Consider the following 19812-nt stretch of genomic DNA (forward strand, 5'->3'; position numbering starts at 1 on the left):
CACCTATGCTTGGCTATAGACATAGCCGTAAGTTGCAGAAGAAGACACGTTTTAGAGTTTTGCCTTAGTCTTAGGGCATCACAGAGACCAGGGGTAGGACAAATGGTGTTTCTAACAAGCCCCTTGTTTTCTCTTCTGAATGTTGCTGTGCACCAGAGTGCTCTGGTACTAGCAACATTCCCTACAAATACAAACACCTCACCAGAAAGTAAACACACAGTCTGGAGCCTTTCTGTCAAGTGACCTTCTTCTTTCATCCCGAAGGCCGGACCTTTCCAGGGCCGGCATGGGTGTCTTGAAGGCCACGAGCTCAGGCACTCACTCAGCATGTGGGTCTACCTGTGGCTCACTTGAATATTTAAAGCTGCGGCATACCACATCTCGCTGACCTTAAAGAATGTTTTTTACATGAATTTTTTAGTAGAGAACATAAATAAATAATGCAGGGAAACAGCGCAGTCACTCTTTGAAGAAACCAAGTGAAAGTCATTAATCATGGAGAACAGGACCCTGTCTCCTAGACCTGGGGACAGAGCTACCTGTTGGGTTGTAGTACGGCAGACTAGAGAGAACTAGGGTTTTAATTTATCAACTTCCCTGACCCTTGGATTAGTTAATGCTTGCCAAATGCTCCACTGAAGGAAAGACCTCGGGAGATACCCTCCATTAATAAAGTTCCCTTCAGGATAATATTCTATGTAAACCTTTTTCAGATGGAGACAGTCACAAAATTGATGTGGTCTGACCAAACCATTGTAGCAGGGGAGAAATAGAGGGTGCATGACCCTCAGTCTATGATCTAGTCACGAGGCTTTCTCCATGTCTCTAAATGGCTGGGTGACTCATTAAATCCATGCACTCACGCACAGTTATATGCCACTGTGTGTCTCCCCTCAACTATCTGGGTGAATCATTTCATGTCTCAGATCCTCAGTCTCATATCTGTGAAATCAGAGGACACTAGATCATCTTGAAAATCCTCTAACATTCTGTGATTGGGGGAACCTACTTTAGTTGAGGGTCAGTACCCACTCTGTTAGTCAAGTCAACACACACTTCTTATGAGCCAGGCACTGTGCTAAGCACCTGGGATACAAAGAAAGGCCAAACCAGCCCCTGCCTTCAGGGAGCTCACAGTCTAATGGGGGAAATGACACACAAACAACTCCGTATTAATAAGATACAGATAACGTTGAAGTAATCTTAGAGGGAAGGGACCAGTACCAAGGGGAACTGGCAGAAACTTCTCACAGGAGAGGAGATTTTAGCTAAGGCCTGAAGGAAGCCAGGGTTTCACAAAAAAGCATCGAAACCACCCATGTTTTTCCCCCAAGTGGTCAAAACGCTCAAGATCCTTTTTCTGTGTATTCTGGGTTGTGCTTGGTCTGGCTCCCTTGGGCTTTATTTCAGTGCTATTAGCACTTGGAGTTCAGTAGGCATAACAGATATAAAGACACAGTGATTTAGCAGCTCAGCAAGGGGACGATCTTTGGGCTTCCTGCCCGCCACACACTAGACAGGAGTGGAGTCTTTAGCTGTCCTAATGGGTTGGGCTTCAGTGGAAGAGCACTGGGTATGAGGGGAGACTGTCAGAATGTCTGAATCCAGCCTTGCCTCTGACACTGACTTCGGGGCTGTTCCTTTCGGGGCTCAAGGGCCACCTTTGTAAAATAGAGATAATAATACTGGCGCAAACTATATCATAGGAGAGGCAGCTTGGCATTGTGGATATAGGCCTGAAGATCTGGATTTAAAGTCCTGCCTCTGAGACATATTGGCTGTGAGACCCTGGCCAAGTCACTTAACCTTTACCCACTCACAGGCAGCTCTATGACTATAAATTGAAGATGAGTTATTGATCTGCACTGGTGAAGGGTTTTTCACAATAAGAATTCACCATACTGTTGAAATCACAGCTCTAGAACACTCACCACCCCCCTCCCCAATAACCTCATATGATTGTTGGGGGAAGAAGCATTTATAATAGCACCTACTACACTAGGCACTGTTTTAACTGCTTTACAAATATCTCATCTGATCCTCACAACAACCCTGGGGAGGAAGGTGCTATTATTATCCCCATTTTACAGATGAGGAAACTCAGGCAAATGGAGCCTGGGATCACATAGCTAGCAAGTGTGTGAATCCAGATTTGAATTTGAGTCTTCCTAACTCCAAATCCAGGGCTCCTCCACTGCGTCACCTAGCACTCTTTGTGATTTCTTTCTACGTTTCTGTCCCTGGCAAGGTGCTATATCAATGAGAGACAGTTTTGATGCCAGGTCAGAACTCCGATTCTTTGCTGTTCTGGGATTGTCCTGTTAAGTTCTGCTCTTTAACATTTTCCAAAACTTACATGCCACCAATGCTCAAGTGAGCCCAAAATAAGCCCCCTGCAAATGGCCAATAGGCTTATAATTTTTCTGGCAGCAGAGGCTGATTTTACCCAAAGCTATTAAATGCAGTGTGGTCTACAGATCTCAGCTACCCATTTACATATGTTTGTGGGTTCAGGCTATATGTAAGGCTTAATTAAATTCCAAATTATTCTTTGCTTTCAGTTTATTGACTTAAAGCAGGTCGTTTTCTTTCCCCCCACTTTGCATAAGGCCATTGGCTTTAGCTAGCCCTTCTCTCACCTTCCAGCCTTCCTCTCTGCTCCGCCCCCCTGCTTTCTCCCTTAGATTCATGTTCTATTTTCTTTGGATAGTTGCTGGAGTAGATGAAAGGCAAATTACAGCTGGGGGAGCCCTGGTGATCTGTACAATTAGAGGAAAAATATGCAACCACTGATCTTTAGCTCCATTTGGGCTTGTGCTGTGGCACAATCCCTACAAATCAACACTTAAAATGCAGGCCTTTTCACCCCAGGGTACAGGGAGGCCAGTCAGCATTTGTGTGAAACAACCCCAATGTCAGTGGGAAGGGGCGAAAAAACAAATATGGCACCACTTGGAGTGGATGTATTTCCTGTGGCTTCAGTATCTGAACAGGTTTAAAAACAAGCAGGGTCTCGGTTCTTGCATAACTTTGTAAAAAACTGGGAAAGGCCAGGAAAAGGCTATTCTGAGACTTGTGGCCCAAGAGTTATAATCCTTGGAAACCCTGACTATAATATTTATGCTTTGGCAGAATTTGAAAAACCACATTGTAGAATGCTTTACCTACAACAGTGCTGCACTCTGGGTTCAATCCCAGGGGGCTCAGGGCCTTTTGTCCTTTTGTGGTAGTGACATTATAGCAAAGAAGGGGAGTTATCCAGCTAACATCCAAGGGAGGAAGAATAATGAACAAATTCAAGTGAAAGACCTTAAAATTCGATCACAGGTCAGTAATGAAAAGGATTGATTGAGCCTGGGTCCTTAAAAAACGCAAACAAAATTCAAATGGATTCATGAACATCTGAACATCATCATTTACTAATGGGTACAGAGAGTTTTACTAAAAGCAAAGCATCTTGGTTAAAAATTGATTAACCTTGACAATTGAAGTGCAAACAGTACGGAATTTTCTAATCTTTCTTTTCTGCTGAGGACATGAATTCAAGAGCTGGAAGAGACCCCAAAGACCATTTCGTTCAACCTGTACTTGAACAAGAATCCTCTCCACAATATGCGTATACATGCATATATGTGGATATGCATGTATATAATATATATCACCTTTTGATATTAATGTCTTAGTCTTGGATATCTAGACATGCAAGCAGTCAATAGCCTTTACTAAGGTCTCACATTAATAATGCTGAGCAGTACAATACAGTAGAGACAGCACTTGACTAGAAGTCAGAAGATTTGTGTTCAAGTTCATTTTTGCCAATCATCAACTCTATGACCTTGAACAAGTCATTTCTCTTTTCTAGGACTCCATCTCTTCATCCTATAAAGCAAGGGTCATGAACCAGATATCCTCAAAGTTCTTCCCAATTCTATGCTGTGATTCTACATTGCTAGATAAGAGTTGTGTCTAATTCTGTATTTTAAGGTTGCATGTATAATAGGCGCACATATCAAGTTTACGTCTATGTACTTGGGTGTGATGGCTTCCTTTTTAATAGTGAACTATGCTTAATATTTGCATGGCCTTCAGAAACTTGTTTCAAAAAACCAGTTCCAGGGGCAGCTAGGTGGCACAGTGGATAGAGCACAGGCCCTGGATTCAGGAGGACCTGAGTTCAAATCCGGCCTCAGACACATAACACTTACTAGCTGTGTGACCCTGCAAGTCACTTAACCCCATTGCCTAGTAAAAACAAAAACAAAACAAAACAAAAAAACAGTTCCAAAATCCAGACAGGCATATTTCATAAGAACTTTTCTCTTAAACAGGGGTTCTTAACCATCTTTGCATCATTGATCCCTCTGACAATTTGGTAAAACCTATGGACCCCTTCTCAGAATAATATTTTTAAATGCATCAAACAAGACAGAATTGCAGAGGAAATCGGTTATATTGAAATACAGCTCTCAGAACAAGTTCATGGGCCCTGGAAGAACTCCTGTTCTAGAGCAAGGGTTATACCAAAAAAGAGAGCCCTGGCAGAAATATAGTCACTTCTTTCCCCTTTATCTGCATAGAGTTCTGGAACACTCAAGAACAATGCTTAAAGTCCCTGAGCCCTAAAGAACAGCTCCTAGATTGAAGAAATATCTCATTACCTTTCACTACCAGTCAAATATTTCTGTCTTCTTGATCTTGATCTAGAAACAACTCCTTGAACTTTGCCAGCCCAGAGTTTAATCTTGTCTCACTATGGGGTCTTGCTCTACCTCTTATGCCATATAAGTTATAATTAAGGTGGCCAAAGAGAAGGGTTGTGTGAAATAACTGAAGAGCAGGCTTTGTCACTAAGCCACTTATTCATTCATCAAGGCCCCTGTGGAAGTTCTTGACCCTTTTTAGGTCATGGATGCTTTTGGTAATTTGGCAAAGCCTGTAGACTCTTATCTCAGAATGGTTTTAAATGCATAAAATAAAATACAAAGAAAATCAATTTTATAAAAATATAATTTTAAAAATATTTTTATAAACAAGTTCATGGCCCCCCAGGTTAAGAACCTCTAAGTCTATCAGATGCTTATTTCAATAGGGAGACTGCTGCCCTGTTATGAGCATCCACTTTAAATTCTTGAAAATGCAACCCAGAAGTTCTTTGGGCTCCAGACACACTTCAGGCTGAGGTTATCTGTCTTGTAAGGGGAATCTTTTGCTTAGAAAAATAGGTTAGTACATTCACCATCAGCCATACACTGGAAGACCATGTTATGGATGAGACAAGATGCTCATGTGTCAGGAGAGGGTTAAATCAGACACTGCCCTTTCTTTTCCAAAATTAGCTCTCTATCTGAGTAGACCTGAGAGTATTACTCAGCTTTGCCAGCCCCTCTCCTGTGGGGCCCTATGAAATGATACCACCCATCTCTAGGGTTTTGCTATCAAGAGAAATTTTGTAGAATCACATTTAGCAATTTAGCACTTAGCAACTTTTGCAAAATCCCATACCAGTCATAAAAGCTGGCTCAGCTGCACAGATTGGATGAAATTCCTAACAAGGAGTTATAAAAATAAAGGAATGAAAAGTTGGCATTCAGCCCTGAGGAGTAAACCCACCTACCACCCACAGAAATGCCCTGTAGCTTAGAAAGTAACATGTTAACTTCAGAACCATCAATTTGTTCAAAGTCTCCACTCTGACTTTGTTCTCAGAGGCAAGGAAGAAAAAACCCAGATGTTTGTATAAAAATATCATTATTTTATTACATTCCACACAATACATCTTCAAAGAATTTCCAATGTCCACAAGTTATTTTCACACACAGGCAACGGAGCAATGCAAGGGGATGTCACAGTTCTAGAGAATAAGAATTGGGAGTAAAAATCTCTAAGTGATCTTTTCTCGGTTTGTCTTTGGTAATTTGAGATATTATTTTTGTTTGTCTGTTAATTTCATTTTAAAGAGAGGGTATCTGTACCAACCCCTGAAATGTTACTAGTTGTTTTCCTGCCCAATTCTGGTTTTAAAGAAAACTGCTGGGGTGGGGAGCGTGCATGGCAAAGACTAGGTTTCACCTCACTTCCAGCATCATGTTTTAGCAAGGGGAACCATATGGATTTTTTTTTTTGCCCTAGGACAAAGACTACATGATAACACTTGCTAATATAATGATAAGGAAGGGAACTTCACCTCACAGGCAAAGGTTTCCATCTCACTAATGTTCAAGAGCAGGAGATACTGACAAGGGACCTCATGTGGGAAAATCTTCACAAGCCTGATCTGTGGCATTCTGTCAGTAGCTCTCACATTTCTCTCAATCCTGATGCCACAGGGCTACAACATGCATGTACTCACGTACCATATCATCTTTAAAGCACAGTTAGCTTCCCTAACCCACCCCACCCCCACTTGAATTAAGAATCATAATTTCACTCCCAAAAGCTTCAGGTTGTGGTATATTTTTAACATCTGCAGAGTAACCTGCCTTTTTTGCACAGTACCTGAAAATTACTAAGAAGGAAGGGAAAATACTAAGAAGGAAGAGGGGAGGGGGAAGGAGAGAGAAAGAGAGAGAGAGAGAGAGAGAGAGAGAGAGAGAGAGAGAGAGAGAGAGAGAGAGAGAGAGTGACATCCCCAATTGAAGTACATCATGGGAATTCACAAAGACTAGAGCAATTCTATAGACTCTACCTTGACATGTGCATAAAGACGATGTATTTTTCCCACATAGAGCATCTGATAAAGATGCAGAAAGTTCACAAAGTTGCTGTCATCTTCTTTTAAAGAAGGGAAAATCTCTGAGGGTATATGAAAAGTCAGCCAGCCACTACATTGGCTGGATTTTCTGGGTGGTGTTTCCTAACTCATCATCTTCTTAGGGCACCTACAGAAGCATCTAACAGCTTCATGAAACTAAATTGGCCCAAACTGTTTACTCTCAGGAAGAGAAGCATCGTTGGGGCCAAACCCCTTCTGATCTAGTGCTAACATGGAAATCACAACAAAATCCTCCACATCACATGTTATGCATCTGCCCACCTCACCTCTATTTCCTATCAGGATTTTTGAGAGGGGAGAAAACCTCTTGAGATCTCAAGACACCTTCTGCTCAACTATTCTATCTTTTCCTTTACTGAGTAGAGAAAATTGGAAAAAGAATGCTTAAAAGTACAGCCAGGGCTGCTTTCTAGAATGCAGTAAAGAGAAAGGAAGCATCTTCCCTTCCAAAGAACGAAAGACACTTAATCCTAAAGCATCACTTTTCTGGCTAGAGGCAGAGCTGGGTATTTTGAAGAAATGCTGAATCTCTCTCTCTCTCTCCCAAGCATCCAAACGCTCATCAGTACTGTGTACTGGTAGCCATCTAGAGGCTAAGGAGACAGCTTTGAGTAGAATGTCTCTATTCCCCCACAGAGGTGAAGATGACCATAAACTGTCCTATTGGTGGAGCCATCCACTGTTTCCCTGGGTGACAAATAATTCAAGGGCTACATTACAACATAAGCAGAGACATTAAAACATAAAAAAAAAATCTTGACTTGGATATAGATTCCATTTCATCATTTTATCATTAGGTGATTTCTCTCAGTTACGTCTTTCTCCACGTGGCTTTAGATGGCTTTAATGGGCAATCGAATCATGTTCACCACACTTGCTACTCTAAGATGTAGTCAACATCTGTATTTTATAGGCCAGCAAAATAAGGTCCATCTGCCAGGTGCTACTTGATGCTTTAAGGAGTAGCACATTGGTAAATTTTTAAAAGGTAACTTTCTAGTTCTCTTATAATATTTTAAGTCAGGTGGATAGGTTTGTAATCCAGGGGCTGATAGGGAGACAGCCAGAGTGCTCTACTGGTACCCTGATGATATCAGGAAAAAGTGAGGAAAGCCTCCGGCATGTTGAGTGGACCCCCTCTGGTGAACTTTTGGGAGAACAAGGATAAGAGTCACACCAGATGGGCAGATATCATCTGCATAATTAGAGGAAACTTTTGACCGATGAGAACACAAATCCATCTGAGTATTAAGATACGCCGTCAAAATTTCAATATGATACTAAAGAAGGGGTGGAAGGGACTCTCATCTTTTATTCCCCTGCCCTTCCACAGAACTCAATCAACTCCCCTCCCCAGCTGAGCAGACTTAAGGTACAATATTCCAACCCTTTCTTCTCCACTCCACTCCACTCCACTCCACTCCAATTTAACTACTGCATTTTCAACACCCATCTGAGATTTGTTCTTTATGACTTACTCCAAGGCTGGTTTTAACTAATAGAAGCTAAACATTCATTACAAGCTTTTCTTTTATAAGGCAACTCAAGCAGACTTGCTTCAGGGGATGGCAGCAGGGACGACTCCTTCAGCACCCAATGGCTCTGTGTTATCTCATCACTCTAAGATACTGCCATGTATCCACTATGAAAGGGCCACAAAAGGGCCTATGAATCCATTTCAGGGAACCTTTCTCTTGGGTCAGGAAGGTCGGTAGGCCATATGTCATTCTCTTATGCCCTCTCTATTTCATTAGGTACCCAGAGATGATAATGACAGCCAACAGAAACACATCCAGTGCTGGATAAGGCAACAAAAAACTTCCGTTTCTTCCCCCAAGTAAACAAACTAGCATATTATTTTCTTGTGAGAGAGAACCCCCAGGAGAAGCAAAAGAAGGAGGAGTTGAAGGGGGGCCCTTACTGAACACACACATTGAATCAGTCTCTCTCACACGCACCATCTCTTGTACATAGATAAGATACTTGTACATATACCCATACACACATATATGTATACACACACACACACACACACACACACTCACACACACATTTTTAGGCTTTCCCATCAAGTTTCTTGGCAGACTGCCCACTGAGGGGAGGTACAAGGGATAGGCTAAAAAAAAAAATTGAGGAATCAGTCTCTGGGTGGGTGGATCAATGGATGGATTGCATCAGGCTGTGAGGGGATTAAGGGAAGGAGGGTACATAGCTTTTTTCATAATCCACGATGCAGCATTATAGTTATTTTTGCTTGACGACAACAGCCAAACAAACAAACAAAATAAAAGAAACCCCAACAAACCCCAACACAGGGAGAATAGGTGCACAGGGTAGAAAATTGAGTGGGGCTTAAGGATATTAGAAAGAGATGTCTAGAAGTCCACACAGAGACTAGGTGAAGAGGAAAAAGTGCAAAATCGAGGCAACGCATTTGAAGTCTTTTCGTTTGTTTTTGTTTTGTTTTGGGTTCTGTCCTTGTCCTCTGGACTGATCCACTCTCAACACTGCGAGCTGTGGTCTTGCTCTAGTTTTATGGTTAGGGTGGGCTCCACTGTCAGAGGGGCCCCGTTGGTGTAGTGGGAGGTTTTGTAGGTGATGGAGTGATCGGTCTTCTTGGCCGCAAAGCGGAACCGGTGGTAGTGGAGCACCAGGGCCAATGCGATGGAGACCAGCACCAGAACGGCACCTCCTGCTGCTATAACGTAATACCAGTAGGCTGGGATGGGCTGCACTGATACCGTGTCCACTGTGGGCTCGGTCCCTGGTAGGAGGGTGCCCCCTGGTGGAGAGACATAGAAGAGTGTTGCTAGGTGGGAAGCATGCACACTAGTAAAAAATTAATTAAAAAAAAAGAGAGAGAGAGAAATACATGCTTTCAAGAATACAGGCAAGTACAAAGCGATGCCGAAACTACTACTGAGTTATGAGTTATGAAAGTGCAATTTGGGTGGAAATACCAAATCTGGCCTGGCATGTAAAATATTCTCAAACGGTTTATTAATTAGCCTGGCTAGACTTAAAAGGCAAATTCCACCCTGCCTTGCCAACTCTGCTATGCCCATCAAAATCAGCCCAGTCTTGTCTATACAGAACAATTACAGTTGTCAGGCAATGACTAACACATCTTAGTTTTTTAATTGGAGGTAGGGTTTTATTAGTGAGTTGCAATAGAAGTTATAAGAGAAAAAAGTCCAAGCAGAAGCACAGCAGGAAAGTTACACACACACACACACACACACACACGTGCACACACACGCACATGCACATAAAAAGACTGAATCCTAGAAAAGCTATTGAACAAAAACGAAGCTGGCAGAGAAAAATTTAGATGGCCACAAAGTTCAGTAGCCTGACTCAGGTTGCCATAGAGATAATGCACCAAATTTGTACCCAATGGAGCCTGTGGGGAGAATTGGCCAGAGTACCATATGATGATAAGTAGGGTTACAACTTGTTTCTCCTGGAGACTTCCGTCAGATGAGAATCTGGCTCAGAATATTTCTGTGCCCCTCTGAGACTGCTCAAACTACAAATGATCTCTACTGATGAATAGAGTCTATCTTTGACCTCAGGAAAACCACTTACTACCCACCTATATTCTGGGGCTAGCAGCTGGTTCCGAGTCCCAAGACATGACGTAGTGGTTCAAGAGTGTGCCTGATACCTCTGCACAAGGTATTTTGGCAGAACCAAGAACACCACCAAGCATTTCTCCTGAAGTGCTCCCATCTGCATATGGTACTGGGCCTTGGTCAAAGTACTTTACTGAATATACAGAAAGGCTTGTGGGTTACTTAGCTTTTAGGCCCAGATCTGAACCAATACCATGTGAATCGCCTACAATCGTTATGGTTTAACAAAAATGTGCATTATGCCAGACCTTTTCTTCCTGACTTGTAGAATGTAGTTGACTTCCTAATCAGTAGTGGAATAAAGATATACTTTACTTAGGCAATCGTCAGAGAGAAGCTAACTTTCTTGCATTATCAACTTGCCAGCTCCTCTGGAAGGAGAGCTTTTTCTCTTTCCAAAGAAAACGGAATTCTTTATGTAACTCTCAGACAATCAGAAACACCTGCACTGGAATAGCAGAGAGGCTTCACCATGTATACCCTATTGATATCAAAGCCACAGTGAAGGTTCCTGGGCCCAGAGGATACAATACAGTAATCCTGTGCCTACCACAGTCCACTGTAGGTAGGAGGCCCTTAATGAATATTTCTTGCCTGAACAATACCATGCTACATTTCTCATTTTCCTCTTGTTTCACCTTCTTCCTTTTCCTCAATTCCCATACATCTGGGGATACCTTTATGCCTTTCAATAATGATATCACTATAGCTGGTAAAGAATTCTGTGGGCACACCCGGAAATTTGGAAATTGAGAAAAGTTGGCTTCAGATGGCCAGCCTGAAACTCCCAACAAAATGGTATCAACTCATTTATTCAGTTCATTAAGAATATGGGCTGCCTGATAACAGTCTCTGCCACTGTTGTTTGTTTTTGTTTTTGTTTTGTTTTTTGAAGGCTCAGAAGACTTCACGGGGAAAAAATAAAGTACAAGAAGGAGGAGGCCTGAAGCAAATGACTCCGAGGAGGGCTCCCCATAACAGCATCCTCCGGAGAAGGTATTTTCCTCTGATTTAGGATTTGGCTCTCATGGCCTTTGAGGGACATTCTCTAATGAGGAAGTGGCTTCTCAATCAGAGAAAAATGATTAATGAATCAACAGGGATTAACTCCACATCCAAAGCACCTGACCAGAATACAGCAACAACCCAGTTTTCTATCAAGCCAGAAAACAGTCACAAATGTCTACTCCTCACCTTATTACCACCTCCTACTTAAAGCCCCCCCAAATTCCCAGTCAGATGTATTTTTCCCAGATTAGTGGTAGAGTTCCACATTTTTTAAAAAAGCTTACCATTCTCACTGGACTTCTAAATGGCAATGTAGAGGAATTGGAGGTGAAAGGAGCCCAAGAGCCCTTAGGTCTCTGGAAGCTATCCCTGGGGCCAATGAGCCTGGGATGGCAGGCAACGGCCTTCATTATCTCAGTCAACCAAAGAGGCAATAAGGTATAGTAGATAGAGAGCCAACCTTGAACTTTAGAAGAACAAGCATGACCTCTGATATGTATTAGCAACTCTAATACAATAAATTATACATAAGTTGCTAATGGGTGTTGGTGGAGGAAGTTTCAATACCAGGCATTTCCTGCACTGAAGAAATCACAAATCTGGACCAAAACAAAAAATCGTAGTCTCTGAGCAAGGGATGGAGTGGAGGGAATGAAAAAATCAAGGGAACTCAGACATAGAATCAGCATGGCTATCCATACCTGGATCCTTTTCAAGATGGGGGATAGCTAGTGATGGAAACAAATTCAGTTCAGCTCTTTCTTCCCAAACAAACAAGGACTAAGCCTTATGGAACTTCCACCCTCTTTTACAGTTTTCCCTGGCGTTCTCAGGGTATGGCAGACATCAGCAAGATAAGAGTACCAGTGTCCAGAAGATTGAAAATGAAACATGCCACTCATCTCAAGCCATAGATGTGACAAACTTAATAAGCAGATACATTTTGGGGTATAGCTAATGTGGTAACTTGCTGTGCAGGACTATACATGTTTATAACAAAAGGGTTTTTTTTTAATTTTTCAATGAGTCGGTAGGGTTGGGGAAAGGGGACAGATTACAAATGCATGTAAAATAAACTAATTTTTTAAAAAGTTTTGTAAAAGACAAAAGAATCAGTGGATTCTATCCCACTTGCCTTCAAAATTTGGCCCTAGCAAAAGATCCTAACAATCTTGTAGAGTATTTTCTTGGGAAAGAATTCCATCTTCTTCAGGAAGTCTACCTGGGATCCCTAGTCAGTGATGATTTTGGATCCTGGCTCTCATATAATACCTGGCTCCCACTTTCCTGGTGGAATGTGTAACATGTGTTATGTTATGTAACATATATATGTAACATAACATATATTATTTTGAGCTCCTCAAGGACAGGGAATGTCTTTTGCTTGTATCCCTAGTGCTTAGCACAAGGCCTGGCACCTAGTGGGCACTTAGTGAATGCTTACTGTTGACTGATTTTTGTATTTATATATATACATATATATATATATATATATATATATAAAACACATATATAATTATGTTATATATAAAGATTATGTGAATATATAATTATATGTTATTAATAAAATTATATAATGCATAAAATATATTGCATAATTATATGTTATGTAATTATATAATATAACATAATATTATATATTATCCAGATAATTTTTTACCTACTACAATGTAATCTCAAAGAGAACTCGGATATATCTTATCTAAACTCTTTTATCTCTTCTTGTGCCTTGCACAGGGCTTGCACAAGGAAGAGGAATTAGGCTTGTCTAGCTTGTCTCCAGACGGCAGAACTGTGAGGAAAGGGTAGAAGCTGGAGAGAGACAGATTTAGGCCAGTTAGAAACGAAAACTTTCTAACAATTAGTATTATCCCAAAACAGCTGCCTTAGTAGAGATTGGGCTTCCTCTCCCTACAATTCTTTGAGGTTGGCTGACTGCTTGTGGAAGAAGTTGTAGAAGGGATTCTGGGTCAGTCTGGGTCAATTCTGAGGTCTGTCTCGTCCAGTATCTTAGATACTGGGACTCCAGAAATTTAATCGGTTGGCTACGTTGTTGAATTGAGCCAACGTTGTGGTCACATGTGAATGAACAAATAAATTATTTATTAAGTGTTTGTTTTGTGCAAAACTGGGGGCAGAAATAGAAAATTAAGACTGTCCCTACTCTCAAGGAACTCCCATTCTAACAGAGGAGACAAAACATAGAAAAGTAAATACACTTAAACTGTTCATCTGGTGCAGGAAATGCACCTAAAGCCTTCACATTTGGGACTAAACTGCATTTTAGCCCAGACTACAGACCCTCAGTGGATCCTCACAAAGCTCTAAAATTTCATTGTTCATTTGTTTAAACTTCTGCTCTAGGAGATGAGCAGGGCAGGCAGGGAGCTATTACTTTTCCGAGATTTCAGTCTTGTCCAGATGTTGTGATGTGTGCGCATGACCCCCACTGGGGTTTTATACTATTTATGACATATTTCCAAATAAATTTGTTCCTTTAAGAATTCATTTTGATAGAATAAAAGATGACATAATTTCTGTTATTTCTATTACTCAAATAACTTTTTTTTTTTGCTTTTAGGCAATTGGGGCTAAGTGATTTGCCCAGGGTCACACAGCTAGTAAGTGTCAAGTCTTTGGTCTGAGGCCACATTTGAACTCAGGTCCTCCTGACTTCAGGGCCGGTGCTCTATCCACTGTGCCACCTAGCTGCCCCTCAAATAACTTTTTTTTAAAAAAAACTTTAAATTGCTTCCACTTCTTTAAGTATTTTATATTAATTTGTTATTTAATAGGGTGGCTAAGTGGTGCTAGATTATTAGGCTTCGAGTCAGAAAGACAAATTCAAATCTAGCCTCAGAAACCTCCTAACTATGTGACCTTGAACAAGTCACTTAACCCCTGTTTGCCACTGGAGAATGAAATACCAGTGTCTTTGTCAAGAAAACCCCATGGACAGAGGTCCATGGGGTCATGAAGAGTCAGACACAACCGAAACTACTAAACGACAACAGCGATTGAGGGGGGAAAGATGTTTTCCAAACAAAAACTGTTTTTTTCTTAAAAACATGTGAAATCTGCTCTTTGAGATAACATGGGTAAGGACACTCACAGAGGTTATCGTCTTAGGTTGAAATGAAGGGCCTGGAGAAGAAAAGCTTCAAAGACAAGGAATTTGTTTAATTTGCTAGACGTAATTAAAAAAAAAACAAAAAAACAACGGTTGGTCCCACCCCAGACAGAGAGTTTACAGAAGATGGTGGAAGAATGAGGTAACCCGCCCACTGATCTCTTTTGAGAGAGAATGGAGAAGTACAAAGTGTCCTGAAAATGACTAATGAGGCAAATATCTCCCCTTGATCTTTGTTTGCCACTTAGGCAGTAAAGGGATGAGTGAGAAACATCACAGGGTTTTCACCAAAGCCACCAGAAGCCGCTCTGATCTTTGGAGGGCTAACTCTGCCATTATATTCAGATCAATGGCAACGCGAAATCTCTGCCTTCTTCCCCTATCCCTAGAGCTTGTTTTCCTTTCTTTCAACCAAGCACTGTCCTTTATGTTCATGGAGAAGGAAGGTCAGGGAAAGAAATTTTCATCCCCTCAGACAAACTGACCTTGGCAGCTGTTTGGATTAATGGTAAACTATGGGGAATGTGTCCGAACTCTCTGACGGTGTACAGTGTACCTCACACGTAACCCATGAGTGTCTCCAAAAGCAAACAATGTCAGCCAAGTAGTTATCCCGTTTACACATATCTGATCTCCATGCTTCCTTGCTCAGCAACACCTATTCTTAATCTGGCATTCGGAGGAGGGTAAGAGAGGAGCCAGGAGCAATTCACACACCACAGCTGCCTATCTGAAACATGGGCATGGATTGATTACTAATACTTTCCTTCCCTTCATCAGAGGATCACTCTGCCTAGTACTAATTAACCCTCACAAGCATCCTTGTAACACTTGAAAATACTCCAAATGGAGCCATTCCTAGATTATGTTGAAACAGAAGGACTGTCTCAGGTCCTACACTTTGGGGGAGCCATATTCTGGGCTGGGGGTATTCAAGGAAGCAGCTAGAAGGTGAATGGGCCAGTTGGTGCTAAACAAGGTTCATTTGTATGTAATCCACTCACATTCCCCTAATCTGGCTCCAATAAACCAGCGGGACTCTCGTTTCTTCCCACTTAGACTACCCTTCAGACATTTATTTTCCTCCTTCAAGTCTGACCTAGATGTTCATTTTAAACACATGTGATGTATCCACAGTTGGTTTGTTCTTGGATTTGGGGGACCAAGAAAACACATGGTATGCCAGACCTTCATCCCCCACCCTTTGAGATGGCTCCAAGTCCCAGATGGCCCTGGCTATAAGATACACTTCAAAGAAAAATGAGCAAATTACAATGAAGTAGTTTACTGTTTCTATTCATCCCATGGGTACTTGATGGGTACAGCAATGGTTCTTAGGACAACCTCATCTTCCTTAAAAGAAAAGTCTAGCATCTAGCACACAAAGTCTAGGATTTTGGTCGGCCAAATAGTTGGTGAGCCACACACATTCATCTTCACTATTCCTTGTTTCAAAACAAACATACTGTAACAGTAACAACAGCTCTCTCTTAGGCTGCAACGTGCTAAAAAAAAAAAGCCAAAAAACCTGCCCACTAAGTGCAGAAAACTGATTACTACTTTATGCATATTTATTAGCTTCTTTATTATTACTTTTCTATTAGTTTTTTTTTTAAAGTATTGGTTGAGAGGAAATAATCCACCATCTTAAGTGGATTACTTTTCTGGGCCTTTTCATTCTTTTCTGTGTATAAGGCACATTTTCATTCTTTAATTGTTCAGTTCATAAAAGAGATACATGATCGCATCACATTTGTATGAAATGCTTTAAAAACATACAAGTCAGAGTGCAAGTTATTCTAAGTGATTTCATAACAAAAAAAATGGACTGTTAAAACGCATGAACACACAATTTATCCATTTTCTCCCCTTTCCCTCACACACCATTATAAAGCCACAGATAACATGCCAAAGCAGAAAGCACATTTGAGGCTATTTGAGTGCAAAAGAAAATATTTCATGGTGAAAAGGAAAATGAGAAAAAAGCAAAACTTTTAAAGATATCTCCAAATCTCAAAGTACCCAAATGACCCAGGACCGAAAGCATTTGCCTTAAGTATTTACTCTAAAAACATTCTCAGGTCTTCCTAAGAAGGTGATATTTTCTGTCTCAGAGTCATTCAGAATTACTCCTCTCCCCTCCTCCAAAGAAACAAAACAAACAAACAAACAAAACAAACCCAAGCCACCAAGACATGGGACATAATTTTCTCCACCACTACCAGATCCCATAGCTCCCAACCTCGTCCTGTTGCATTTGGAAATACATAACTTTTTTCTCTCTTTGTTTCCTCCTCTCACATGAAAGGGGATGTTTTAATATTCAGTATACCCAACTTTACCCCACAGAGGTCTACCATGACATTTGTTTACATGTTTCTTTGTTAAAGGAGACATTGTTAAGCTTGGACATGGGCTGAATACCCATTTGTTTATTCTCTTAGAGAAGTGAAGCCCTTGGCATCACACTCGTCAGTCATAGCCCGAATCATGGGATCCCACCTTCACATCACAATGCCACGTATAGCTACTTCTGAGAAGTCTTTTCTTATCTTTACATGGGCACTTTGACCCTCACTACATTATGGCAGTTATGACCTGACCTGATAGTCAGGCGTACAAGAAGATAAAGATTTTATTACTCAGTAAAGATTGTACCTGGAACCTTACAGGTAAAAACTTTTGAATTTAAACTGTCATCAAGTAAATTTTTGAGAATCCTTCGAAAATTTTTGATTCAAATTTACATATATATATATATATATATATATAGATATAGATATAGATATAGATATAGATATAGATATATAGATATCATATCTAAATAATTCCAAAGCATGTAAACTTAATACCTTGAACGTATGTATGTATCCACGTGTGTATAGGTGTGTGGGCTCAGGCACATGTGTCTTGATGAGATAGAAACAGGGTGGAGGTAATTCCTACTATAGAAACCTGTTTTTTCCACTCTATCCCCTCTCCAGTCCTCATCTTTCTGTCTCCTCTGCTGTCTTAGAGCTATGACTGGTGAGGGGCAAATTACGCAGTTGAAGAGGGAGTTAGAAAGTACATCCAGGTAACAAATCAGAGACTTATCTGTCCCTGAGTGACTTTGAGCTAGCCATGAGTTGGGCAGATTAATGGGAATAAAGATAAAGTCTAGACTTTGGATATGAAAATGACTTTCTTTATCTCTGATGTGCTGTTGCCTCTGGGGTGAGATCCAGTAAAATCTTAACAAGGCATAATAGCATCACACAACTCTGTTTGCATAGAACAGGATATGATTAAACCCTGCAAATATAGAGAAGCGTATGTGGGTGTTTCTGTGAGCAGCTTATACACAGGCAAAGTGTAGAAGGCTAAATACCCTTTACTTGGGGCACCACACCTCCTTTCACACATATACTAATCACCCACCAAAAAAGACTTTGGAAATGTCACTTTTGTGGGATTATGTGTAGGAGGATACAAAAAGCCAACTAAATTTTCCCCAGCACAGAGAACTTCCATTCGTTTAGATTCTGAAAAGGGTCCTTTTCTTTCTGAATGAGATAGGCTCCCTAAATTCTATTGTTATTGCTGTATGCTCTATTGACTTAACAGGGAGATTAAAGAAAATTCTCATTTCCTATTTTCTTGCCCTATATTTGAAGTCTTCTGTTCTAGACACTAAATACACCATTTCTCCCTGTTTCTTTTACTTTTAAACATCAACTTCTGAACTCTAATTGTCCCTCCTTCTGACAGTCATTTCCAGAGTCTACTCCTAATTTTCTTCCTTCACAAAACCACCTGCCATTATACCTTACTGTGGAATAATTGAGACCGCTGTCTTGGTGCCCGGAAACTAGAAAGAAACAATCTTCATGCTAAAATAAATCATTGCCACCTCATTTCACTTTTAATTTGCTACTGATTTCTTCGTTAACTCTGTCTACTGGCTCTCTTTCCACACCACTCATACATTTCAAGCCTCGTTGCTCCCCATTGGTCAATGTAGGGCCAAGGGGTTTATCTGTAACCTATTTGTCTCTATTATTGGCTTCTAAACTTTAATTAAACAAGAGATAGTAAGACTCTAAATCCCTTCTGCTACCTCTGCAGGCGTGGTTAGCGCCATCTAGTGTTGGGAAGACATATCACCCATTTCCCCTAAGTAGTAACACCATCAATATTTGGTCAAGATTAAAGAATATTGTTTTTCAAATTCACATCACATGGGACGGGAGGGTGGGGAGGCAGAAGAACAGCATATATGTATATTTTAAAAGCATCTTTTACCTGAAAAATTCTCACCTGGAAAAGCTGTGATAGGTTCTGAAAGAGAAAAAAAAATGCTTTATATTAGAGGAAGGCAAAAGTGACAATGGAAGAGGATGGATGAAGCTAAACTATTTCTGGTAACTTTTCCATAACACCCTCTGGGCTTGGTTTGGGAATATCAAACCCCAAAACACATGGGCTGTATCCTTTACATATTCTGTACCATACCTAACACATCATCAGAGGAAGAAGGCGCCTAAAGTTTCTTTGGAACCAAAAAAATCCTTCTTGGATTAATAGATTCCCAAACTATCTGTAATCAGTTACTTGCCACTGATTACTTTCTCACTGGATCACTTTTAGATGCTGGGAGCCTGGGAGTTTGCCAGAGGGACCAGGGCAATCCCAGGTGCTGGTGATATCACCACATACACACATACCCAAGACAAATGTACCAAGAAAAGCACTTTGTGAGTTATTAGAGTTACTTACTGCTCAGGCCAAAGAAGTTCTAGTCCCTTCTCAATGCTACCTGTTTTCTACACTGGCATAATTCTGTTGCCCACAGTTATGGCATGGAAGACAAAATGTCTAGCAAAGCAATAGTAGAGAAACCCAGGTAGGAAAACATTAACCCCAAGGTGAGACACTGAGTGGGAAGCGTGTCTCTCATTGAGGTTTTGCAAGGATATCTGACCAATAAGACAATATTGCATCTTGCTCTTCTACGGGGTCATTGAGCTACTCAATGGACACTGGGCAATTCTCCAATGACCATTTAGTTTATGCATTTGGTGGATAAGATACCAAATTTCCAATAACTTGGTTTATATGCCAGGGTTTTCCCTATAATCCATTCAGCTGAAAGAATCTCTTACGTAATTATGCTATTGCTAACGCAAAGTTGGTTTTTTATTTGTTTGTTTGACATTTTTTTAACCTTTTTTTGGGGGGAGGTAGTTTTGATTTTTGCTCACTTGTTTGTGAAGGCTCACATTAAA

At 40.8% G+C, this 19812-nt stretch overlaps 1 protein-coding gene across 5 annotated transcripts in view; it reads right to left on the reverse strand.

The window, feature by feature from the left end:
* The window catches only part of NRP2 (neuropilin 2), a 148558-nt gene that overhangs the window by 18822 nt on the left and 109924 nt on the right, over positions 1-19812 (reverse strand). For 2 of the 5 annotated variants that reach the window (XM_020972858.2, XM_020972863.2), the window contains one exon: positions 18830-18865. In XM_020972858.2, the coding sequence (XP_020828517.1) occupies positions 18830-18865 (36 nt within the window). Of the gene's footprint in view, positions 1-5731; positions 9555-18829; positions 18866-19812 lie in introns of those variants that run through there. The other 3 variants (XM_020972860.2, XM_020972862.2, XM_020972859.2) reach the window with 3 other exon arrangements.

The sequence above is a fragment of the Phascolarctos cinereus genome, unplaced genomic scaffold (assembly GCF_003287225.1).
Source record: "Phascolarctos cinereus isolate Bilbo 61053 unplaced genomic scaffold, phaCin_HiC Scaffold_7;HRSCAF=346, whole genome shotgun sequence".
NCBI lineage: Eukaryota > Metazoa > Chordata > Mammalia > Diprotodontia > Phascolarctidae > Phascolarctos > Phascolarctos cinereus.